Source organism: Nicotiana tabacum, chromosome 24, assembly GCF_000715075.1.
Source record: "Nicotiana tabacum cultivar K326 chromosome 24, ASM71507v2, whole genome shotgun sequence".
In the NCBI taxonomy this organism is placed as follows: domain Eukaryota; kingdom Viridiplantae; phylum Streptophyta; class Magnoliopsida; order Solanales; family Solanaceae; genus Nicotiana; species Nicotiana tabacum.
In genome coordinates this window covers 54,092,660-54,106,469 of record NC_134103.1, presented here as the reverse complement: position 1 = coordinate 54,106,469, position 13,810 = coordinate 54,092,660, and the positions used below count along the sequence as shown (strand labels likewise).

The 13,810-nt window shown below is 36.2% G+C and overlaps 2 protein-coding genes across 3 annotated transcripts; one reads left to right on the top strand and one right to left on the bottom strand.

The window, feature by feature from the left end:
- Positions 1-1,340: 1,340 nt before the first annotated feature.
- On the bottom strand, positions 1,341-3,526 carry LOC107801438 (protein WHAT'S THIS FACTOR 1, chloroplastic-like). The gene is made up of 2 exons (XM_075247108.1): positions 1,576-3,526; positions 1,341-1,469 (listed from the first exon to the last, which is right to left on the bottom strand). Exon 1 carries the CDS (start codon positions 3,222-3,224, stop codon positions 1,671-1,673), a length of 1,554 nt encoding a protein of 517 aa, XP_075103209.1. The 5' UTR covers positions 3,225-3,526; the 3' UTR covers positions 1,341-1,469; positions 1,576-1,670.
- Positions 3,527-5,151: 1,625 nt separating this feature from the next.
- LOC107801439 (uncharacterized) lies at positions 5,152-12,692 on the top strand. Of its 2 annotated transcripts, none has more exons than XM_016624764.2 (7): positions 5,152-5,610; positions 5,980-6,198; positions 10,684-10,770; positions 11,170-11,316; positions 11,491-11,517; positions 11,603-11,698; positions 12,399-12,692. In XM_016624764.2, the coding sequence occupies exons 1-7, from the start codon at positions 5,410-5,412 to the stop codon at positions 12,597-12,599; spliced, it is 978 nt and encodes a 325-aa protein (XP_016480250.1). In that variant the 5' UTR covers positions 5,152-5,409; the 3' UTR covers positions 12,600-12,692. The 2 variants fall into 2 exon arrangements, with proteins under 2 accessions (XP_016480250.1, XP_016480251.1); XM_016624765.2 differs by having other exon boundaries at positions 5,473-5,610; positions 5,970-6,198.
- Positions 12,693-13,810: the final 1,118 nt, after the last annotated feature.

Sequence of the window (13,810 nt, the reverse complement as noted above, 5' to 3'; positions counted from 1 at the left end):
GTTTTTTGTACCAAAAATATCTCCGTCGTCTATGTTTTGGACCACAAATGTCCTTAAACCGTTAGTCTTGCCATTGAAGGTGACATGGCAGTCTAACTGGGTTAGATTTGCTCACACGGCCATCCACCTAAGCAATCCAGCATGGCAAAATTATTTTTCCGAAAATTTTTTTAAAATAAAAAATCAACATTTATTCCGAAAAAAGTATAAAAATTTCCGGAAAAAATATTTTTTTCAGAAATTTTTATTAAATACAAAATCAACACTTATTCCGAAAAAAGAAAAAAAAAATTCGAAAAAATTATTTATTTCGGAATTTTTTATTAAAATACAAAATCAACACTTATTCCGAAAAAGTAAAAAAATTTCGGAAAAAGTGTTGATTTTGTATTTTAATAAAAAATTCCGAAATAAATATTTTTTTCCGGAATAAGTGTTGATTTTGTATTTTAATAAAAATTTCCAAAACAAATAATTTTTTCGAAATTTTTTTTACTTTTTTCGGAATAAATGTTGATTTTGTATTTTAAAAAAATTTTCAGAAAAATAATTTTTCCAAAAAATTAATTTTGCTATGCTCGATTGCTTAGGTGGATGGTCATGTAAGCAAATTTAACCCAGTTGGACTGTCATGTCACCTTCAATGGCAAAACTAACAGTTTAAAGACATTTGTGGTCCAAAACATAAATTGCAGAAATATTTTTATTATCAAAATAAACGGGTGACATTTTTGAGCTATTTCAAATAGTTAAAGTCATTCAACAATTAAATAAGTCAAAGAAAAGATTCTCTGATTTTGTCATTCCAGTGGTTAAACCCACTTTCGCCGCCGCCACCTTGTATCTCTTCCTAACCCTTTTTCACTTATTGATGATTTCAATCCTCTAATTTCAATTACAATAGATTAAAACACATTCTGCAAAAACAGTAGACACGTCTCTACCCACCAATGAGAAGTTCACCAAGAAGCATAGTGAACCAAATTTCGCTGTGTTGTACTGCTGTTCGAAAATTGACTGCAGTATTGTATATATTTTTTGAAATCCAAAATTAATTTCATTGATTTTAATCCCTACTTATGGTGGCTTTGATACCAACTATAAGATAATTCGTAGCCATTGCAGAGATTAAGACAAAATCATACAAATATAAAATCATAATCTTGAATTAGAGTCTAAGGAATCGTACCGTTAAATTCCATGGATTCAGTAGCGACACCAAACGACGATTAAGCCTGAGACCAATTTGAGTTAGATGGCACGTCTACCGTTATCACGTATTCAAGAGTCAGAATTAGCTAGGGTTTTCTAATAGCTAGGGAAAGGATGGTTGGCCTCTATATAGAAAGAGTACCTACCTATCACAAACCAATTGTTATTGGGCCTCACTTGGGCCACGTCACTATCCTTTCAGACTATAACCAATTAACGTAAGTCCAAATTCCAACACTTGTAGCAAAGTTTAAAATCTGCGACCTCACAAAAACAAAGGAGAAAATCCTTGAAATAGCTCTTTGACTTTAATTACTATGCACTTGATCAATAAATAAATATCGTTGGAAAAGAAAATAATACCTTCAGAAACAAGAAGCGACTAGTACAATCTTTACATATATTAACCACAAGTCCTAGTCACTCAGTAGAATGGGAAGTGCTTCAATGGAGTCAGTCTACCAAGGTCCTGAACTTCCAGCGTTATCATTTTGCATAGAAGTATGCGCCTCAGTTGTCCACAACTGTGTTTCATCTTGGATAGCCCATAATTCGATGTTTTCATCATAGTCAGAGCCATCCTTAGAACCAAAATCTCCATCATCATCTATACCTTTCTCTGAATTAGAATCTTCAAATTCAAACAATTCATCTAAACCATCAAATTGTTCAAAGTAGTTGTCGTCTTCAACTTCATCATCATCCTGACGATGCAAAACAGTTTTCTTGCAATACTCGTTCATGTCACCTTTGGCAAAAGCCTTCCTTCTTTCTCTTTTCATTCTCTTCCCCTCCCTAACAAGTTTCATCAGCTGATCTTTTATGACCAGCATTTCATCCTTCTCCAACAGTTTGCCTCTATCATTATAGCCTTCTACTAGAAAGACAGAGTCTCTCAGCCCCTTCACACTCACATAGAATAACTCAGGGTGCCTAATGAGCATAGCCCTTAATTTGTTAGGCAAGCCAAACTCCTTCCTAAAATGTGTCAAGTGATCAACCAAAGTCCTCTTCTCAACCATCATCCCCAAAACTTCCCTCGCCACTGCACAAGCCCTCTTCTCTGCATTGATCGATTCTTTATAGAAATCTTTTACTTTTGTGTTATAAGGACACACATCCGGTAATTCTTTAAACATTATAAGGTACTCCTCATGCCGTCTCTTCAAATTAAGTCCCCTTCGAAGTTTCAAATGCTTGAACTTTAATGGTCTATCTACAATCAACCCAAGTGAAACATGGTCAGCCGCACGAGATGGTAAAGCATTCGCTAGAGCTGGATCACAAGAAACAAGCTCAAGGGCACGACCATAAGAAGTATCCACAACACGAAACTTATCAGGGTACTCATTGCAAAGGCGAGAACGGAAATTAACAGGCAAACCAAGATCAGGTGCAATGTGAACTAGCTTGGACAGTAATAGTCTATGATGGGTCGTGAGCATTAGAAGCTTCTGCAACTTGGCAGCCAAAAGAACTGACACGGCATATTTCAGTTCCAATTCTTTACGAAACAGGGCAGCAGCAACTGGAGTGAGGCGAACACACAGATGAGAAAGTGGTTTCGTGGCGTTGAATGGTGTAGGAGGTGTTGGTATAGTGAAGAGCTCAAAGATTGTCGGATAACGATGAATCATCGAAAGAATAGACCGAGGTTTTGAGAGGGTTAAATAGCCCCTGCATTTTGAAAGAACATTGATAGGCATGAAATGCTTTGGTTTTGAAAGTAGTAGTGTTTTAAGCTTCTGAACGAACCGAATATTGTTGTTCTTGACGACATGTTTGTCCAACTTGCGATCTCGGACTAGTTTGTGAGGCCCCGGATTAGAGCAAGTAATAGAGGTAGAAACAGAAATGGTATTTTTCTTGGGGAATTTGCTGGATTTAGAGAAATAATGGTCTCTGCTTTTACCGGGTAAGAAATCTGAGTGGAGCGGGAAAGTGCACTTGTTGCTTTGGAGTTGGATTCTTACAGGGAAAGTGAGCATCATTTGCATGGTGAGGTGTTTCATCAACGTTGGAGCAAATGATCAAACAGTTGGTGTGCACTCTCTAAAAACCTCTAACTTTAGGGTTGCGAATCATTTCCCAATATTTCCTAAATAAGCAAGTCTCTAGGGCAGGAAATGCACATGAGAGATTGAACTTACTGGAAGTAAGGAGAAGCTCCGAATAGATGATTATAATTTTGGCAGAGGTTTTGCTTGTCTTTGAGCCGACCCTTCTAAAAGAAAGGACATTCTTGTTTTTAAAGAAGAGAAAATATAACATAAGAAGACAAGACAAATTTTATTTCTACTCAAACATAAATATTGATTGATGAGGAAGTTAAAAAGGAAAATAAAGACCCAAGTAATTTTGCAAGAGGAAGCAAAAACTTGGGAGCGAAATTTTATTTTGGATTGGAAGTTAAATAAGAAAATAAAGATCCAATTAGGCTAGGTTTGGTACGAAAGAAAATTCATTATTTTTATGTTTGTTTGGCTTTTGAGAAATATTTCTCAAAATAACTTTAAGAGAGAAACATTTTCGAAACTCTCTTTCAACCCTTCCAACCCCACAACCACAACACAATCCACCCCTCGCCAAACCGGCCCCAACACCCCAATCTACCACCCCAATTCTCGATTTCCCCCGCCCTGACACCCCTGCCCACAAGCGCCCGGGTCCACTTCTCACAGAAATAAAAACAAAAGACAAAAATCGCTTAACAAACAAGTGGACCAAGCTTAGCAAGCTAAATATCTTTAGCAATTTAGTTGAAGGAAAGAAATCATTCGCTAAACCTTTAAAGCAAATTTTCTTACTTTTTATATCCAAAATTGTAAGAATAATTCGTCAAATGTTGGAATAGAAGGGAATAAATTAAATCTAAAAGTAAAATCTTTTTTAGAATAAGGGTTCTAAAGCATGAGAGAGACATGAAATTGAAATTGGGACTCAGTACAACCAGTGCTTTAAAAGGCGTGGGCGTAAGGCGAGGCATTTTACATATGCCTCACCAGGACGTAAGGCCCGAGGCGTGGGGCGTAAGCCCATAGGTATTTAGCTTTTAATATTTTATAAAATTATATAATGACAGTAAATATTTATAAACAGGTAAAATTGCATAAATATTGAACAAAACTATATATATGTGTGCTCCATCCCCACAAAAAAAGCTAATCAAAATAATCTATTATACGTTACTTACAAGCACAAGTAATTTGAGTCAAAGAATAAAGTTTTCTATATGGAGGAATAAAAAGGATGATTAACCTGCAATTTAAACTTTGAATTTGCTGCTATGAAGAAGAATGTAGTTCTCTTTGTATTTGTAAAAAAAATTAAATATTTGTTGCTTTTAGGAGATATTAGCAGACTAATGGACAAGATAAAAAATTAAAAAAATCATGAATTAGGGCCTAAATCAATAAAAAAGGTCTTTACTTTTAAATTTAATACTTTTGAGTTCCTTTCTAAACCTTTTGAGTAATTACCAAACTGACTTTTGAGAATTTGGGTATTATATGAAGGACTAATTCAACAAATTTTGTTTTAATTTGAAAAAGTCTCTGGGGCTTACTCCTTACTAAAAAAACGTGTCCCGAACGCCCGGGCGTATGCCTCTTGAGACTTTCGCCCCACACCATCGCCCTGGGGCGTTTTTGATACGACTCGTCCCGGAGCTCGCCCCAAAAACGCCTTTTAAAACAGAGATTACAACTTATAACTAGGGAGAACAAAAAGTAATAGGAATAGCTTTGGGATGGGGTCTGGGATTCAAAACTAAAAAAAAGGAGGAAAAAAGAAAGGAAAGAAGGATAAAAAGAAAGGAAAATGAACGAAAACATAAAGTATTAAGGGGAATTGATCTTATTCCTCTACGTTAACAACCTAATATTCAATCATATACACCACTTAACCCTTTAGAGCATAAGAATATAATATCATATTTATTCTGAAAATATGTACATAATATACATCATTTAGTGGAGGAATCTGAATCATGAGTTCAGATGCACTAGAATTAAATCCGTCCGTCTGTCACGTTCACTCGCTTCGCTACCAATAAAAGTCACTCCCAGATACGACGACGTTTGGTGAATTTCAAAATTTAGCCTTACCTTTTGTGCGGCTGACAACGTAGAACGTTGACTTACTGGTACTGGGTCTGTTTGTGTTTAATTCATTCATTCTATAGTGTTCAGATACAAAATGGGGAGTGCTGCTGCCTATTGTGGTGGATTGGTTTGTTGTTTCCAGTTGGGATTGAGCAATTCGAGGATAGTGGGTTTATCGGTGTTGGAGCAGGTGGATAAGGAGTTAAAGAAGGGGGATGACAGGGCTGCGCTGTCTCTTGTGAAGGACTTGCAGGGCAAACCTGGTGGTCTTAGGTGTTTTGGCGCCGCTCGACAGGTTCTTTTGCTAATGTTTCATCAATTAATTTCATATGATTCAACTTTCCTTATCTGGGTTTGAGCCTTTCTTGCATAGGCAAGGCGGAGTTGGACCTATTTGCCCTTTGTTGGTTCATCTATTAATTTGCTTTTATTATTAATTTTTTAGTGCTTCATTGCTATAAATATTTATATATAATTGCTTTGTAAGAAAGGGTGAAAGCTTTTAGTTGTTAAGAGTTTAGCTGGACTTAGGGGCTAATCATTTCAAGTTTATAGGACATTGACCTTGTTATTCTCGGAACTTAGTGTTAGAAGTTTAATTTATAGAAGGACATCCGCCTTGTAGTTAGGAAGCTGCTTTAACTTTATGTGTAGGTTCATGCAGGTACCTCAGAGGCTATATTCCTTGGATGAATTGAGGTTGAACGGTATAGAAACCGTATCTCTTCTATCACCAGTTGATACCAACCTTGGTGCCATTGAAAGAAATCTGCAGTTTGCTGCTGTGTTAGGTGGCATTGCTGCATGGTATGCGCTTGATTTGGATCCACAACAGCTCCTTTTTGTTTCTCTTGGACTTCTTTTTTTGTGGACTCTAGACTTGGTAAACACTTTAGATTCCTCTGAATTGTCTTTTTTTTTTTCTTTTAAGTAAATTTCCTATATGTCATTCATCTCTGGTTGTTGATAAAACAATTTTTATATCTTGTCTTTAGCGATTTCTTGAAAATGGTTGCTAAGGTCAGAGCCATGTTATTCACTGAGCATTTTATTGCTCAAAGATTCTTCTTTCTCGAGAACTTTTCATCTTTGATTGAGAATTTAGGTTGCCAATGTACCTCCTTATGGGTCTTGAAGTCATCACAGTGAGGAGGAGGTTAGAAGAAGCAGAAAGAAATGTTTGGTCATTTGATCATCATTGATACGTCCATACATAACTTGTAAATTAATTGGATTTGATAGATCCAAAAAGGTTTTTTTTCCAGTAACTCTTCTTTTCTCTACTGATTAAACATTTTCTTTCTGATGATTCTGGACAACCTGTGCATTTACATCTGGTAGAAGGATCTTTCATACATCAGACCTGTGCAGTTATGTCTATTGGAAGGATCTTCTGTACATCAGCATTTCGAACTGGTTCTTTTCTCTAGAAATTAGCAATAAGGATAATGTTTCTAGGGCACATTCCTAGTCGCTACCAGCTTCAGTTTTCACTTATAGAAGATATGCTGAAAGAGAATCTAAAACAAAGAGGTTTGGAAAAAGATCTACAACAGAAGAGGACGAGAACTGAATGCCAACTGACATAAGAATAATCACCAATAAGACCAAAATTCCCAATATAATGCTCCTATAGCTTTACTCTAAAAGGGTTGTTAAAGACTAATTTTATCACATGAGCATCGAACCACAATATTCCTCCGTGAAAATTTAAGCTTTCATGTAATCGTTGCTAGCTTGACATGTCTCCGGATAAATAACACTTTTGCTTTCCTTGTGCTGTCTTTTCTCAATGTTTAAAAATCACGTTTGGGACATGCTCTTGATAATCTTTTAGTTATGTCACGACTCCAATTTCCCACCTTAGGATGTCGTGATGACACTTAGTCTCTAAGATTAGGTAAGCCGAACATTTAATAATAACTTAACAGAAATAACTAAACTGAGATACTAAAGTAAAACAAATAAACTCATATTAACTTCCAAAATAGAACCTCAACAACATAATTACCAAAACCAGTGGAACTGAGTCATAAGCGCTACAGAATATTCTAAAACCTCTACTACAACACTGTCTGATAAAGGAAATAACAGAAATGAGGAAATAACAGAAGGTGAGTACGCAAATCAGTAAATCACTAGCGTCCAACACGGGCAGACGTACCTCGATCTGTACAAAAGATGTGCAGAGGCGTAGAATGAGTACACCACAACGGTATCCAGTAAGTATCAAGCCTTACCTCGGTAGAGTAATGATGAGGATATGTCAAGACACCTACTAGGACAAGATAAACAGAACAAAAATATAATAACGAGAAGTAATGGAAAGCGGAGAAATGTATGATAACAAAGCAGTTTAATAACGTAAACTAATGACAGAACTGTAAGAATAAAGACAACAAGAAGGAAGCAATTAACGGAAACCACAAATAATCAAATACGGACAAAAACCTGTAAGGCAAGGAAGAAGAAAAGTAGTTAGAACTGTTCAACCAATAACTCTTTTCAATATGTTATGCACATCAAGAATCACAACCGAGGTACCGCCTCGTAATCACATTTCAAAATTTCAATCACAATCTTTCCTCGTAACACCGCGTGAGCCTTCACATTTAGTTTTAAAAATCATTTTTCCCGAAATAGCTACACATGTTTTAGCCCATCTTATCACACCGCGTGGCTTCAAGTAGTTCCCCTACTAGCAACACGCGTATCAAGCCCACCTTATCTCACCGCATGCGTTTCAACCCCTAGCCTTATAACACCGCATGCGTATCAATATCACAACATAATCACAGTTCGCACCACAAGTACCCACAACTTACCAAAAGAATCAACAATACCAATGTTTCCACAGCAACTAGCCCATGGGTCAACCACAATGTGTACAAAAATCTCAACAATAACAAAATGAATGTGAATTGCTCAACAAGAAAGATATCTCAACAATTAACAATTTCACCTCAATGTGATAATGGTTTTTACAACTTCAACACTAATAACTCAACAAGAAAATATTCCACGAAATAACAACTTCAAGTAAAGGTAATTCAACAATTTAAGAGGAAACAAGACAATAAGGAAGGTAATAACTTCAACTAAAGCATATAAGAGCAAATAACAAGGAAGAGGTAGAACTAGTGTTAACAATGTCAAATAAAGCATGTAAGGGTAGATTAACACATGTAAGAGTAGATTAACACATGTAAGAGTAGATTAACAGAGGGATATAACATGTTGTGACAATTCAATTAAAGGCATGGAAAGAGTCTAAATAACCTAAACCGGTCAAATACTACATATAGCCCGTGTGGTCATCACCTTGCGTACACGACTTTCACATAACACGAATAGCACAATCAACCCAAATTCTAAGGGGTAGTTCCCCCACACAAAGTTAGGTAAAATACTTACCTCAACTAGGCCAACTCAACCCTCGGAAATAACTTTTCACCTAAAATTCGCCTCAACACGGCCCAAATCTAACCAAAAGTGACTTAATATCATCAACCAATGCAAGGAAAAATAATTACTCCCTCCGTTTCAAATTAGATGAGGTACTTTCCTTTTTAGTCTGTTCCAAAATAAATGACATATTTCTAAATTTGAAAATAATTTAACTTTAAACTCTTCATTTTACCCATTTTTCCCTTTATGAGAAGTTTTTATAACCACACAAATGTCATGGTCCCACAAAAGAAGTTTCAAAAGTCTTTTTTTTTTCTTAACCTCCGTGCCAAGTCAAACTACCTCATCTAAATTGAAACGGAGGGAGTACAATAAATAAAGCTTTGATCTTTATAAAATTCCCAAAAAGTCAACAAAAGTCAACCCTAGGACCGCCCGGTCAAAACCCGGGTCCAAGGGTAGATTCCGACTACCCATAACCTCACGAGTCCATATATGTGATTAGTTTTCAAATTCGAGTCCAAATCGACTCTCAAAACTCAAATTCTTATTTTTCAAAACTTAGGCAAAATTTCTCAAATTTTCACTTTGATTCACATAAATTTGATATTAAATCTAAGATATATTCATGAAATATAGTTGAAAATTGATTAGAATAACCTACCCAATATTTGTAGATGAAAATTCCCTCTCCAAATCGCCTCCTATCGAGTGCAGGGTTCTAAAAAGTGAAAATGAGACTAAAATCCCGACTTTCTAACCTTTTGTTCAGTTGCAGGTGTCGCAATTGCGACACTGGATTCGCAATTGCGAACCCTCGCAATTGCGAAGAATGCCTCAGAAAGGCGGCACTGACAGCCTATATAGGAAGTCACAATTGCGAAGCCTGCTTCCCTCGCAAAAGCGACAAAAATATCGTAAATGCAAAACTACTCCGTCCCAGGTCAACTTCGCAATTGCAACCCAGACATCGAAATTGCGATACCTGTGATCCCCCTGCTAAGGTCGCAATTGCGACGCTGGTGTTCGCAAATCGACACCGGAGGCATCAACACACCAGCAGTTCAGATTCAGTCCAAACCATTCTGTGACACGTCCGAAACTCATCCGAGCCCTTGGGGCTCCAAATCAAACATCCACACAAATCTAAAAATATCATAGAACTCGCTCGTGCAATCAAAACAAAACACAAAAATAACATCTAGAACTACGAATTGGACACCAAAATGCATGAATTTCAAAGTAAAGTTCAAGAATCTCTAGAATTGCAACCAAGCGTCTGAATCCTATCACATCAACTCCAAATGACACCAAATTTTGCAGACAAGTTCTAAATAGCATAACGGACCTATTCCCAGTCCCAAAACCAAATTCCGAACCCGATAGCCAAAAGTCAACCTATGGTCAAACTTCTAAACCTCAAATTGCCAAATTTCGGAAAAATAACACAAATCAACCTACGGACTTCCGAATTCGATTCGGGGCATACGTCCAAGTCCAAAATCACGATACGAAGCTATCAGGGCCATCAAAACACCGTCCTAGGGTCGTTTTCACAAAAGTAAAAGTTTGGTTAACACTTCGAACTTAAGCTTCTAAGCCAAGAACCAAAGGGTCTAAATCAACCCGAAATCTTCCCGGAACGAAACCAATCAACCCCGCAAGTCATAAAATCTAAATTATGCATGTGTGAAGCATCAAAAGGGGAAACGGGGCGCAAATACACAAAACGACCGGTCGGGTCATTACAAGTTACATGTTATGTCTCGGGAATAAATATTTCTTAAAAAGGAGAACCCCCTTGACCATGTTATAGCAGTTCGCACTCTTATTTATGTATATTTGACTTTTAACGACTTAATCAAGTCAAGTGAGGTTAAAGTACGAAGCCTACAACCTGGAGGTATGTGGTCTGAGATATTTCAAGCATAATTGCTGATTTATCCATATTTGTGTATAGGTTTCTTTCAATGGAGGGGTTGGTGCTTTGATCCTTGACACAACTGGTCATATTTTCAGTCAGAAGTACCACAACAGGGTTGTTCAAGTGAGATTCATCTCTCATTTTCTCTCTCTCTCTCTCTCTCTCTCTCTCACACACACACACACACACACACACACACACACACACTCTCTCACATACAAATGCAGAAAACTAAAAGGGCTTTAGTTTTCAACTCTTCTCAAGAAAGAAAAAAAATGAAACTAAAATATGCCTTTAGTTTCAATTCTCTTTGATTGGAACATCTTTAAAAAAGAGTTACAAATTAACAGACATTCAGAATTTGGTTGTTCATTTTGATGTTCCTTCTAGCAATGTCTTCAATACCAAGCAAGTATTTAATTTCCTTATTCTTTACCTCTACTTTTCTCTCTCAGAAAGCCTTCATTAATTTTTCCGTGACTTGTCTTGTAACAAGCTGTTCATTCTCCAATTCTGATCTAGCATGAAGCCGGGCATTTCTTGATTGCGTACTTGCTGGGTATTCTTCCAAAGGGGTATACACTCACTAGTTTGGACGCTTTGAAGAAGGAAGGATCGTTAAACATCCAAGCAGGGGCAGCCTTTGTTGACTTTGAGTTTATGGAGGAAGTAGGTAGTCTCCTATCAATTTTTCACCTCCAGTAAAGCTTTTCAGTATTGGTTGTTATTTAAATATTCCTCTTTTAAGCATATTCTGTTGCAAGATTTCTGGGCTGGGCAATAATCATGTTAGAATTTTATTACTCTTTCCTTCTAATTTAAGCCTGATTTATTTCCATGCAGGTAAATAGAGGAAAAGTAACAGCCACGGTATTTGTCTTTATCATGATTATTGTGTATGTTTATTTCTTTTACCTGTTATATGGTTCTTTCACTAATAAAGCACTTCCGACAGATGCTGAACCGGTTTTCATGTATCTCACTAGCGGGTGTAGCAACCGAATATCTTCTGTTCGGTTATGCTGAGGGAGGCCTGACTGACATTAATCAGGTTTATATCATTCCTCTGCTCCTATAGTATGACGATAAGCCAACCTTCTAGGTTTATTTCGCTCAGTTCATATCTTAACTGAGTGGGACATCTAAATTAGGACATGACATCATATGGTAAAGTCGAATTATACCATCTGAAGTGTAATGAACAATAATTGTGGTCCTTAGAAACTCTGCTCAGAGAAAAAAGAATTTTATTAATATGAGAATCTATATATTTCCATAAACAATAGTGCTCCAACCTTGCTTTATCGTGGAGTACTGCTGTTTACTTTCGATGCAGTAAAGAGTTAATTCTTCCACCTTCTGTTAATGTACATACAGTTGAAATGAAAGAAAACGCAAAACAGTTTGCCATTCTAGCAAACTGTTTTTTTTTGACTCACTTAATTGTATAACTTCTTATCATTCTTTCATTTTATTCACTTGTGACAAATACTACATTATTCGAAAAAAGATAGAAATTGAACTACTGAACATGAGCTTTGTCTCATTACTTTGGACGCGAAATAATGCAATACTGCCCACTGGTGGTCTTCTTGGTTCTTAATTAGTGAGTAAAACTTTAAGGGGTAAGCTTTTTTCTTGGTGAACTTATATAAGGCTGAAAATCCTACATCATTTGTGCAGTTTTCACCAAAATGATTGATTCTGTATTAATTGTTAAACAAAGACTAACAGAAATACTTGCTTGACAGTTGGATGCATTACTGAAAAGCCTGGGATTTACACAGAAGAAAGCAGATTCTCAGGTGAGATGGGCTCTATTGAACACAATCCTCATCTTGCGCCGCCATGAGAAGGCACGAGCGAAGCTTGCAGAGGCAATGACTCGAGGGAAATCTGTGGGCGTCTGCATTGACACTGTAGAGAAATACATTAGCGATAATGATTTGTAGCTTCATATTTCTTAAAATCAATCATATAAGTCCTGATATCCCCTATGATTGTACTCCTTTATTCTCTTTATGAAGTTATCTTTTTGAGTGAAAGTGGATTGAAGTTACTGCTCATAATTCTTCATACGCAAATCTATGTTCAGGTAGATGCAGTCATTAGCCAGCCAATATCCGTTATTTGCATTACCGACTTTGTTCTCGATACCATTATTTAATGAAAAGGCAATCTTTGAGTGGAAAAAAAATAAATATTTGTAAATGATTCTCTTCTTTGAACTAGAATCTCCCAATTCTCAATAAAACTTTCCATATACTGGTTTCCGGTGTGTTTGGTACGAAGGAAAATGTTTTTCATGGAAAATATTTTCATAAAAAATGTTTTCGTGAAAAATGAGTGATAAAATAACTCATTTCCTTTATTTGTTTGGTGAGTGAAAAAAAAATCGAAAAATATTTTCTAGTATTTGGTAAAAATATTTTTTAGAAAAATAATTTTTTATGCTGCTCTCCTCACCCCTTCTCCCAAGTCCCCATTTTCCTGTGCTCCCCCCCCCTCCCCCCCCCCAACACCCACCCCAAATGCCTAATGTTTTCAGGATTCTATTTTATTCAAAAAATTAATTATTCTTTTAAAAAATCGTACAAACCCAAAGGAACTAATAAGTTGCTTTACTTTTTTACCCAAAAACAATGTTGAAATTTGTGCTCCATAACTAAAAAAAAACTATTCTTTTTTTGGTTGAAAAAGAAAGTACTCTTTCTATAACATGAAAAGAAAGTACTCATTTTGTTGAAATGAAAGAAAATACTTTTTCTACATCATGAAAAGAAAATACTCATTTTGTTGAAATGAAAGAAAATACTTTTTCTACATCATGAAAAGAAAATACTCATTTGTTGAAATAAAAAAAAAATACTTTTTACTATATTTTGTTGAACCGTTGGGGCATTGGTCAAACCAAATGACATAACGCGAAACTCAAAATGCCCATATCTGGTCCTGAATGATGTCTTCAGAATATCCTTCTCATTAACTCGAGACCCATGAGCAGAAGATATAATAATATGTCACATGGGGAATCAAGAACATAGACACCCCTAGTACTTCTATGAATAGAGTCATTTATGAAAGGTGTGCGTTTGCTCATTTCGTTTGTATCGTATGAATCATGCGAAAAAGAAAGAAGGGATAGCCTTAGCATACCTGAGCC

Bases quoted from the DNA above. Each gene is read 5' to 3' on its own strand.
- LOC107801439 (XM_016624764.2), top strand. From the start codon at position 5,410: ATGGGGAGTGCTGCTGCCTATTGTGGTGGATTGGTTTGTTGTTTCCAG. The intron at 6,199-10,683 runs GTAAACACTTTA...ATTTGTGTATAG, and splicing joins TTTTGTGGACTCTAGACTTG to GTTTCTTTCAATGGAGGGGT. The intron at 11,317-11,490 runs GTAGGTAGTCTC...ATTTCCATGCAG, and splicing joins ACTTTGAGTTTATGGAGGAA to GTAAATAGAGGAAAAGTAAC.
- LOC107801438 (XM_075247108.1), bottom strand. From the start codon at position 3,224: ATGAAACACCTCACCATGCAAATGATGCTCACTTTCCCTGTAAGAATC.